Source organism: Balearica regulorum, chromosome 6 (assembly GCF_011004875.1).
Source record: "Balearica regulorum gibbericeps isolate bBalReg1 chromosome 6, bBalReg1.pri, whole genome shotgun sequence".
In the NCBI taxonomy this organism is placed as follows: Eukaryota; Metazoa; Chordata; class Aves; order Gruiformes; family Gruidae; genus Balearica; species Balearica regulorum.
In genome coordinates, this window is record NC_046189.1 from 8303829 (window position 1) to 8315873 (window position 12045).

The following is a 12045-nucleotide window of genomic DNA, read 5'->3' on the forward strand; positions in this document are numbered from 1 at the left end:
ACTCTGAAGCTAACATTGTTTGAAGGTAGATAGCATGATTACCAGGTGTCTTGCTTGACAACCATGAAAGTTAGGAGACAGGATATGGTTTTAATTCTCTCTCTGTCAATGACAAGACTGTATTAACTTGATTCTGTAAATTTTGCGATGAGTGCGGTTGGGTTAGGTTAGCAAAATTATTATCTTACTCGTTTAGTTCGACCCAATGTGCAATAGAAAAAGTCTGTATACATGGCACCACATGTAAAGAGAAAAAAAATCCCATTACTGAGAAGAAGAAAAACGAAAACAAAACCCCCCAACCCAAAATATTTCGGCTGTAAGATGTGAGGAACTAGCGTTATACTGTTCTAATAAGGAAAAAAAAAAAATGTATTGGAGGTGTTTCTTCTTGTCCAGACCAAAAACACAGAAAGAAACAAAAAAAATCCCCCCAAAAACCCAACCCTGAGCACTAGAAAGCTTACTACAGTTAAGAAAAAGTGAGAAACTATATGGTATTGACAGAAGGAAATTTGCAATCATTCTGTTTATGAATCCAGATTTAGTGGAATTTTAGGGTAAGTGACCTTTCATGATCCTATGCTTTTTTTCATTCTTTCTTTCTGGACTTCATCTTATCCAAAATTTTAAACCCCTGACAATTAGTTTTGGTTACTCTCAGCTGTGCATGGAGGAACTCTGTTAAATGTAGGCCTTACCTTCCATGAGTAAGGGTAGTTGTTTAAAAATGTCCTTAACCAGATGTTAAGAAGAGGCAGACAGGGGACATGAAGGCTAGGTTGCTTTGCAAGAATATGTTTCTGACATAACATTAAGACAAAATTTGACAACTGATTTCTAGTTGTTCCCTCCTTATTTATGGAATTCCTATACATGCTGATTCCAGAGCGCGCTTCAGTGGGAGATGCCCTGTTCAAATTGGAACTTCTTCTCATCAGATCTCTAAAATTCCTGTAGAAGGCACAAGCATTGAAAGCTAAATAGAAGCTTAAACAGAAGTCGATGGTGTTCTTGGAACAATATTTGAGTTTTAAACTTTGGAAAACTAATCAAGACATGGCTTTCAAATTTGGATGTTAAAAGTTGTGGTTAATCAGTTGCATATCTGGAGGGGCTATTATTCAGCTTGTAAGGAGATGTAAGCTGAGTTTTTCAGAGCTGTTGTCATAGCCCGTACATTTTCTCTCAGTGACTCACTTTTCTTTTGTTCCAGAGAGAGACCTTTTTGGAGCAGAACCTTTTGACCCTTTTAGCTGTGGAGCAGGAGATTTCCCTCCAGACATTCAGTCCAAACTAGATGAGATGCAGGTAACTACTGGGTTATCAAATATGCAGTTTTCTATGACTGCATGAATGTTCTTGACATACATACCGACAATATTCTGAAAATGTATTCCAGACTGCACACACAAATGCATAGGACAAACCCCACCTATTTCCGACTATTCCTTTTGTAAGTATATCTCATGGGTTTTGAGGTGGAGTTTGAATTTGTTAACCCAAAGATCCTTACAAATGTTAGCGCATGGTATCAATACAGACATCTGCACTGATTTAGGGTTTATTAGCAATCTATTCAACATGTGATACTGCTACTTTTGCCTGGGAGGGGACTGAGCAAGCTCAAAAAAAGAGAGCTGAGGTGAGAGCACTACATATACACTGATGCTGTTATTCTTCAGTTCCAGCAGTCACCACCACCCTGCTATACCCTGATCTTTCCCTCAGTGGTATTAATGCTGTTTTCTATAGCACTGGCAAAGGCAAAGTACGTGCTTTAGGGGTCATGGCGTTTTTCTGCTGCCTTTAAAAATAGCTGTATTTGCACTCTGGGACAATAAAGCTATTGAGAACTGATTCAAGAATTCTGAACTGATGTGTTTTTATCAGTAAATATTTGTTGATTCTGAAACACTCAACAGTATCTGTTTATTGACCCAATTTTGAAGCAATTTTAGGAGAAAACCTTCAAGTTTTGGAATAAATCACTCTCTTCAGTCAGAGTTTCCAAACTGCTAGTTTCTTGCCAGCTTGCTTATCTGTTTTTTTTCAGCAGCCTGCCAGCAAAGCGGAAGGCTGAAAATACTGGGAACTTGAATTTCTAGGATTCTGGCTCCTCAGCAGAAATTATTCCCAGGGCTTCCAGCCCTCTTATATCTCAGGAGGCCACAAAGTCCAAGAGAGCTAGCTCTCGGGCTTCTTCAGTTCCTCACTTCTACCTGGAGAGCAGCAGAAACATTTCAAAATGGCTGAAATAAGATTTAAATACTGTTTAATTTATCTAAGTAAAATTGTTGAATTCCTGTTCACAGTGAAGTTTCATTTTCCATATCAGTTTAGGATGGTGCCACTGGCAAACTCCACTCACTGTGAAGTAAGAAATTTAGGTTCTTGGTCGCCTGTTCTCTGGCCCATATAATTTCAGATAGCAGCTAAAAGCCAAAACTGGCTTCTCTGCAATTCCAGTAAAAATGCTTGTGTTTTGTGAATGCTATGTTATTACCAAGCCCTTTAGCACAAAAACCCCAAATCTTTTAGCACCTCACATTGATACATATCAATGTTTCCATTGTCTATACTTCATTTTAGGAAAAAGTATACTGTAGTATCTGTGGATACTAGGAGGAATCCTGTGACTGTAGTAAATGTCACACACTAAGAGTTCTTATTACAGGCAGTATTTTGGCAAAATTTTATATTGTTAGCATATAAGACTGCAAAGTGTTATCAACTCACAAAACATCAGTGAATGGAACAGTAGAAATCTTTCTCAAAGACTTTTGAAGTCATATAATGAACACCTCATATCATTGTTTGTACTCTCTTGTAGCAGATGACCAACCAATAACATATCCCTCAGACCTTAGATCGTTTCTGTGTCCCATTGCAAAGAATATTGCATTGGTGAGGTATTTCCCCCTGCACGTACATATTTTATTTTTTCCAACTTTTTAATCTGCTGTATAAACTAGTCTCACAATTAGAGAGTCTAGCATTCCAGTCTTAGCATACCCTGACACTTTCACTGAAAATTAATTTGCGATTCTTTATTTAGGCACAAAACTTATTCATGTGTAATCCAATTGAAAACAAGTGTAAAGCCGACAAGTTGTGGAAAAAAAAATTTACTTTGGCCAAAGCAAAAGCTGTGTGCATTTATTTTACTAGGTGATTGGTGCAAAATACAGATTAAAACATGTTTTTCCTAATAATCTCTTTTATCTTCTTGTGCTTTCCTGGGTGCCTAGCGTCAGCGATGGTTGGTATATCATATTTTAATAATGGTATTTAAAGCATTTACAATTGAAGTGTGCATGTGTTCATGTGTGGTGTTTTTATGCATATGTGTGTACTTATATATAAATATATAAAAACTTCTAAGATTTGTATTTTAGATATACAACTCTTTAAGTCAGGGCTATTTTGATTTTTAAGGGCCTACAATTTTAAGGTGGGACAGCTGATGTTAGTTTTCTTTAGTCTTACCAGCTCTAATACTAAGCCTTCATTTTCATTGCTGTTTGTTTTCCATGTGTACTAGTGAAATCTCCAGTTTTCATCATCAGATTGTCATTAGTGAAATGGTTTAAGCAAAACCTTTGATACATAGATTTTTGCATTAGTACAATCACATTTGTGAATGTGTTTTTAATTGGAAATAATTATTTAAAACCTTGCAATGAGCAGAAGATAGCTGTGCTAGAAGTCAACGGTTGTTTAGATGCACAGTCTACAAGAAGGATGGTGAAACAGACCTACAAAAGGTAAAACCACAGAACATGTAATGTGCTCTGGGAAATCTTACATTAAGAAACAGGAGAGAAAAACATAGATTTCTTTCCTTCTCTGGAATGTAAAGTGAACGGATCTGTTGTCTTTACATTACAAAAGTACAGCCTGAGTGCCAGTAAATATGTATTCCATTAAATATACAAAGGTAAGTTGTTTACAAACACGTCTAATAGTTCAAAGTACAAACTTATTCTGAGAGGATATTAAATGCAGTTTATCCTACACTCCGAGTGGCGAGCAAGCTTCCTCGGCGCCAGGCAGTACCAGCCTGGCTGGAGCAGCTCGGTCCTATTTGTCTCTTACCCTGTTTGTCGTGTAGAGCTATGTCAGATGCCTCAGCAGACAAGCCCCAGTCTGCAGAAAAGCTGTCTCAGCATATGTATGCATTGGAAGGTGATGTGCAAGCAAAGTGGGAGAGGGAGGCACAGCACAGCAGAAGAGGCATTGGAGAATAAACTGTTAAGTAGTGGGTGCTTTTCCTTTGCATCTGATATTCTGAAATTAATGAGATCAGATAAAGTTCCCTGATCTCTAGGGGAACATTTTTATGTTTAAACTTTAGTGAAGATCCAAATTTCACACTTAAGCTCTTTCTATTCCATTGCTCAGTCCAATCTCTGTTGATCTTTTTGGAGAGCTCAAAACTCAAACATGTGCTGAGATGTGACTTTTACAGTTCAGGCCTCTCTCTGATGACTGTCCAACCTCCTGTTTCCCCCCGCCCTTCTGCTGAAACATATTTTCATCCTCTCTATTTTGACTGTATCCAGACATTAATAAAATTAATCTGTCTATTTTCCCAGAAATCTTGCAGCAAGGGGAAGTTTCCTTGGATCATGAATCAAATCAGCAACAGCTGCTATAATTTATTAAAATTTCAAGGTAGTTAATATCATAAAGCTTCCAGGAGCTGCAAGCCATTCTCCCTGCATGGCCAGAAGCAGACAGTAGGCTTTGTCGTCTTTCCATCTGAAATAAGTTATGCTTAGCCCTCTGAATTACCTTGTCAGAGAGGTGTAAACTTCTCATTGGTTCATTGGGTTTGTGCTGACTTAAGCTCATTGAGTGAAGCCACTGTGAAGGGATAAGTGAGTTAAACTCAGAGCCATGAGGGTTGACTTCAGCAAATTTATCTTCTGATACAGTGGAAGTTCTTTATCTTTTACTGTTTACTGTTTTTAACTGGAATAGCTCACATCATATTATCACAGACACAAAAAAGTGGGAGTTTTGGAAGAGAGGCTGGTTTTGCCTTACTTGTTCTAGTGAAAACAAGCTTTACTCCTCTCTTTGAGACTCATCATATCCTTCAGTACAATACCATCATTTTTCTGAGTAACTAAGATGTTCAGTCCTTGTTTTAAATCACCTTGGAAATAAAAAAGTAACTTGACACTGTGATCATGGGGATATGAACACAGAAGCAAGGCACAACAGAGATGCACGCTTCATAGCCCTTCCTGTTCCCACTCCTGTCCAGTACCAGGGATGGCCTTTTTCTGCGTTCCCTGAAAATCAGCAAATTAGAGATTTTTTTTTTTTTCTGACCACACGAGGAGTTACTGTTTCCTGAACCTTTAAAGTACAGGAGGCCATGGCACACATGTTCTTTTAATGAACGGGCAGTGTGTTATGCTAAGAACACATGTTATTAGAAGCTGAAATGTCTGAATTTCACAAGGCAAAATATTTAAAATGCTATGTATTAATGATGCATTTTTAATATATATAGTATGTAACATGTACCAAGTGCTGAATATACATGTCATTTTTAGAGAAAAAATATTCTGCCTAACACATTAATTGAGTTTATTAGAAAAAAGATAAAAATAAATCAATTATAATCTGCTCAGTCATTCCAACTGACTTCATTATTATTACAGCTGCAAATGCTGGGTTTTGGAGTGGAGAGTTGAAAGTAGGCATATGCTGTATGATGATACTATAATAATCATACAGCAGCTTCAAGTAGGAGCTGTAAGACTTGAGAAACTTTTGCAGTTCGGGGGTGTGTGTATATATATATATACTGTATTCCTGAAAGCGGGCATAAAGCTCAGTGTTCTGCATTGCTGTGAGAACTACAGCATAGGATGCTTATTCTGTTACCTGTAGAAATCACAGTTCAACTGTTTCTGGACTTAAAGGAGAATCTTAAGACCTCATCTTCCCATGGCTTGCTTGACTACAGCTAATTGGAATTTTTTTTAATTGTATATTTACCAAAGTATAGTTTGGGAGATTCCAAAAACTATTTAAGAATATGGAGTTATTTTTGCAAAACCTGAGGGATTAAGAATGGAAATGGCTGTGGGAGACCTGAAGACCTTGCTTTCCTGATCTTTGGAAATTTGATTGCAATCACTTTGCCAAAGAGTCTGCTGGACAAGGATGTTCTGCATTTAATTTAGTGGGACTATAGGGCAAGACAGTACAGCTTGCCTAGGTTTATATTCCTATGCATTTTTTGTCCTGCGCTTAAATATTCATGAAGAAAAAAATCTGAATTTTACATTCTTTTAAAATCTGAAAAATGCCCAGATGGCTATCTAGATTTCCTTGATGTCCTTTTTATGTTGTTGGGCTTTTTTGACCGTGTGGTTGGCATGGAAGTTTGAGCCTCCTAGTAACTGTGGTATCTGACTGTTGATGATAGTGGAGTTTTTGTGATTTAACAGGCAAACATTAAAAGTTATGTTCCTGTTATAGACAGCTATGTGCATGGGCCATTTTTAAGTACGGATGTGTTAACACTGCAGTTCCTGGCTCTGTAGCAGTACGTTTTACTTCCTTATCAGTTCTGCCTCTGATAGAAGCTGGGTTCTCAGGTATGCAACTGCTAACAGCACCTGCAACCACATCACTATTTTCTTTTCAAACAGACAATCATTCATTATGGTAATAATGTTAAAAGGCTTTTTGAATAATTATGATACATATAGTGCAGCAGTCTCTTAATGGATTAACATTGATCACATCATTGCAAATATGTGAAAATGCGATTCTTTTAAATGCAAAATATTACTGCTTAAAAGAGGAGGAGGACTAAATGGAGGGGAAGTGGTCTGGAGTGAAGTTGAGAAGGAAAGGTCAAGGAGACAACTGTTCTTCAAGAAAGCCGGAATAGTTCAAAGCGAAGTCACAGCAAACACAAACCAAGTGATAAGTGACAAAATATCAGTTTGTATGGAATAAAACAAAAATTAAAAACCCCCACACGATCAACGTGAGAGCAGTGAGATGTGTGCACTTCCAAAATGCATAATTTGATTTGCTCTTAGCTAGCCAGAAAAGGGGCAGTGGAAGTGTAGCTACGTAAGACACCAACAAACAGTACTTAAATGTATGGAAGAAAGATAACAGCATGCCAGACATGAATGGGATGTGCATTCAGTGGATTGCTAAGAATGAAGCTGGTTGTCCTTGTTAAACCAGTTGCCATAGCTGTTCTACTATTGCAGCTGCTCTATCAAGCATCCTCAGGTTGAAGCACAAACTATCCCTTTTACAGCCTCCAAACTGGAAGCAGCCCTTAAATCCTTTAAAAGATTAGCATTTCACACACACTGTAACTGCGGGATTTGCAATTTTAACAGGCTAGACTGTAGGGCTAATTCTCTGAATTCTGTGTAAGCAGTCGTCCTTTGACTGCAGTTACATCAATTAATAGTATCCTTTGGGTAAATGAACAATGCCTGTTTATATCAGGATGTGTTTGACTTGGAACTTCAGGTACTGTTTGCTTGAAATATCTTTTGCATTGAATGCTCTTCCTGTTAGCCCTTTGAAAAATACAGAGAAAAAACCCAGTCAAATACACCGGTGAGCTTTGGGAGCACCATGTCACCCAGGTAGGGCAAAGCGGGTAGCACAGTTGGAGAAGGTTTACACCATAGTACTGCTACTGGCTCCTCGTGTCATAGTACAGATCTGCCTTACTTGCAAGATCTCAGATCATTTAGTAACTATTGCCAGGAAGTTTATTCTATTTCTCACCGTTACTTTTCAGTTGGCAGTGGATAGTGGAGTTATTAAATATTCATATGCTTCTAACATTGCAGCCTGTGGCTTAAATTTATTTGAAATTAAGCTGGTTTGACTTGGGATTTATCTTTCAAAATGAAAGGTATGCTCCTGAGGTACTGCTGTGCATTATGAGAAAGGGCTTTAGTATATGCCTAATCCCAGTACAGATTGCTTTACAAAAAGATTTATTTTGTTTACAAGATGTTTGCTTCATGAAAGCACATTATTGATTTCATAGCCTACAATCAGCATTCTCTAAGTGAACTGTACGTTAAGACAACACTGAACTGAACACTGTGCCAGCTTCCACTGGAGCTGACGTTTGCATGGCATTTCTATTCAGAGCCCTTGTTTCAATTGCTTATAGCTTTACAGTACTTACACCTAACAGACTGAAATTTTCTTGACTCAAAGGTGACTTTTCTTTTGAAGGTCAAGCCATAATTATTCCGCTTCTTTTAAACCAAAAATAAATTAACGCAAGAGCACTTTCCCTGTATTAAAAGTGCTGCCGTTATTTTAGAACTGGTGCAAGCTAAGTACATTTTGTAAACCAAACACAAGTACTTGTAGAATGAATTTCTTTTCAACAGAGGGGGTGGTAGCATCTAGCTTATAACCATTTTTGTGTTTTTACTAATCAAACTAATGTGAGTAAAAAGAGGAATTTTTGTCCGAATTTTAAAGAAATTCTTTGCACTTTCTAAAGACCATTGTATTGTATTTCACAGAGTTACGTGCCTTTGAAATGCACGGTTTGTTCATTTGCAGTAGAGCAAGGATAATTTTATTTGCCTTTTTAGTGAAGCTCAAATGGCAGTAGGCTGTAAAGCATACACCTGTCAATTGAACTGCTCAGGGAGTGATTCTGAACAACCCTTTGGGATGTGGTTGAGTAATGTACTTTTTGTTGGACTGCTTCTAAGATAAGGGGTTACTGAATGTAGGAGTCACCTGGTGTTTCTAACGACGTGACTTACTTGAATCTTTCGAGTGTAAATATAATAAACTCTTTGCTCATATAGCCCTAATCTTTCCTGCTTATAAATTATCTTGAATTTTACTCAAGAACAACATGGTGCAAGTCAAGCTTGTTTGTTTTTCTATCAACCTATGTAGATGAATAGCCAATATTTTTATTCTATAGTCTTTTCTTCATTTTATATACATACTGTATTTCTTTTGTTGTATGAGAGGCATCCTTTTATAAGTTCACCATTAAGATGTATTAAAAATCAGCTGACCAAATAATGTAAATGTCTGTGAATTCACTCTGAAGTATCCTTATGGTTATCTGCCTAAAGATAAGCCCAAACTTAGATGTTTTTAGAAAGAGAGCTTAATCCTCCAGAAATCACTTTCCTTTTTATTAACTATGTCTTGTTTCATTGCAGGAGGGGTTCAAAATGGGATTAACTCTTGAAGGCACGGTATTTTGTCTTGACCCACTGGACAGCAGGTGCTGATGCCAAGAAACTAAATGTGAAATTCCTACGCAGTGGTTTTTTTTTTAAATTCTGATCACATATTCACAGATATTTTCCGTGTGCCAAAAATTGCTTTTTTTGACATGTAAACTCTTGTGAGGTTTGCTTGTGTAAAAATCCAACTTGGTTCCAGTCTTTCCCTGTACAAATGTAAAAAGTTGTATTTGTTTATGAAATATGAATTAAATTACGCTGTTGTGTTTCTTTCTCTCACATTTTGGCCCAAGTTTACTACGCTTTATGACTATTAGCCTGAAGAAGTTATTCAGAAAGCTCACGCATACCTCTCTCTGTTTGCAGACATGCAAGCATGATTTTTTTACGTAATACTTTACCTGGCAGCATTTCGAAATTATGTTTTTAAGGCATTATTTAATATTCAAGTAGTAAAATGATTCATATCTAGTACAAAAAGTTCAAATTGCAGTGAAAAAGCAGAAAATACTAACCTTTAATATATGCTTAAAAGGTAAATCCGGATGCCATGTAATTGATTTCATTACTGTGTATGATTACAGTGCTGTATATATGTTGTTATTAGTTTATAAAATCCAGAAGAATTTTAGGTCCTTAATTCATGTTTTAGAAACTAACAAATTGCTAGTATGCTAATCAGTGTTTAATGAGCATAGAACAACTGCTGAATTGCAGAATGGACAAAGTAACTGCCCTTTGTTTTGATATTTTATAGCTGAACTGTAAAGTATGAAATTTGGAATTCATTACATGATAACCATAACTTAAAAACAAGATTATGGTCTTGCATTTACTTAAGAATTTATGTAATTTTGTATATAAGCAGGCACTCTGTTTACTGGACTCAATTCTGTAACTTTCAACACCTGAGTGTTTACAGTCAGCCTCTATTGAGTATTTCTTTCACTGTCTGCTTTAACGTTATGTGTCTTACTAGTTTTGAAGCTTGCTGCAAGAATCCAGTATAAGTCCTTCATACCCATTGGTTGTTCATGTTACAGAAATAACTGCACACCAAAATTTTCAGCTGCTAGTGAGTTGAACGCTGACCTGTCTATGCATTCTTAATTTCTAGCATAAGCAATAAAATACCATCTTAAAGCTATCTCAGAAAATTATTATCATTAGTGTTTCGATGCCCAAACTCCACCTTAGTTCAATTCAAAAACTTGAAAAATTCTAATATATTTTCCCCTCAAAACAGAGGGCAAAACAGATGTGGAAGAAAAAATTCAGGTGGGTTTATTTTTTTATATTTTCTTTCCTTTTTAATGAGAAGTTTTTTGTGATACTTACGGTTTTGTCCTTAACAGTTACAGTTTACACCAAAAATACATTTTGCAAATTTGTCATCACACGTCTATCTCTATGCCTTGTTCAACAAAGTACTTCTGCATGTACCTTTGAAGTCCACTGAAATGAATGGGATTCTTCCTTTGCTAAGTTTGACATATGCTCAGGTACCTTGCTGAATGGGGGCCTTAATGTTCCACATTACATTAGTCTTCCTCTCTCTTATGCTGTGTTCAACATTCATATAGAGTATTATATATAAATATATATATTAAAATATATAAAATCACTAACAAATAGAATAGTATATGTTTCATAAAGAAAAGTCTTTATAATTTTGTTTGTCATATAGTATTTTGGAATTTGTATAACGAGAATGTTTAGTAGCCATAGCAATGGCCTTTTTTAACAAATAGAATTTGTATTTTTATTGTACTTTAAAAAGCTTTACATAATAAGCATCTACTTAGTGGTCATTTATTATCAACGGTAACACTAAGATAATATTTGCACATTTTAAGAAACCTTTTTCGTTACTGATTTTTATGATAGTTGACTGCAAATGGCATGGTTAAATATTAAATACCTGGTCAATCCATACAAAAATACTTAAATCAACACAACAGTGCATTTTTAATGAAAAGATTATGTGATCCAATTGGAAACTGTATTTCTATGTAATCTCAAATGTCTGTTTAATTTTGCCTAAAATAAATGTTTTTAAATAAATTGCATCCTAGAACACAATGCTCATTCAGTAAAATGCCCCGTGGAAGGGATGGTGGGGAGGTGCTTAAATGTTGGGCAGGACCTGCCACAAAAAATGGTTTAGTGCTGAAATGTGTCAAAGCGTTAGTCACCTTCTGAGCTGGGAAGAATCTGATCACAACCAGTGTAAGAGTAACTCCAATGTTTGACCTTTATTGTTGAGCTTGGTCTAATGTGTAATCAACAGAGAAAAATCTTGTTCTGTATGCAGCTACCTAATACTAGTAATTGGGGAGTAATTCTCTGCATGGTCCTTAATGGATTTAATGGACTCTTTATTGCCTTTTTTTTTTTTTTAAATACTTAGTTGCTAAATATGCTTAGCTGCTAAATGACCCTAATGGTTATTTAAGGAGTAAGGGATGTACTTGAAATCCTTTTGAATCCTAGAAAGCAACCTCTGTAAACCAGGTGTGTGCTGCAGGATATGGCGTTGATGCCTTTGAGAAAAGAAAACTAGTCTTAAACCATCTGGTAATTACTTCCAGCCCAAAATTTGTCTTCAAGCTAATACCCAAACCCCATTTAACTTCTGCCATTTGCGCAAATGGGGCTTGGACAGTTAATGGGAAGGGATGCTGTCAGGGCTAGCAAGTGAGGAGTACGTGTAATCTCCTGTCAGTTATCAGCATGAGCAATTCTTTCTCAGGACACGTCTCCCTGTTCCCACTAGTTTCAGAGTTCTTTTACAGATAGTGCA

General features: G+C 36.5%; 1 protein-coding gene across 10 annotated transcripts in view; it reads left to right on the top strand.

Moving 5' to 3' along the window:
* The window catches only part of GULP1 (GULP PTB domain containing engulfment adaptor 1), a 159930-nt gene extending 148619 nt beyond the window's left edge, over positions 1-11311 (top strand). For 8 of the 10 annotated variants that reach the window (XM_075756138.1, XM_075756136.1, XM_075756134.1 and 5 more), the window contains 2 exons: positions 1217-1311; positions 9216-11311. In XM_075756138.1, the coding sequence (XP_075612253.1) occupies positions 1217-1311; positions 9216-9287 (167 nt within the window). In that variant the 3' untranslated portion in view covers positions 9288-11311. Of the gene's footprint in view, positions 1-1216; positions 1312-1402; positions 1457-9215 lie in introns of all 10 variants that reach the window. The other 2 variants (XM_075756140.1, XM_075756143.1) reach the window with 1 other exon arrangement.
* The last annotated feature ends 734 nt before the right edge of the window (positions 11312-12045 follow it).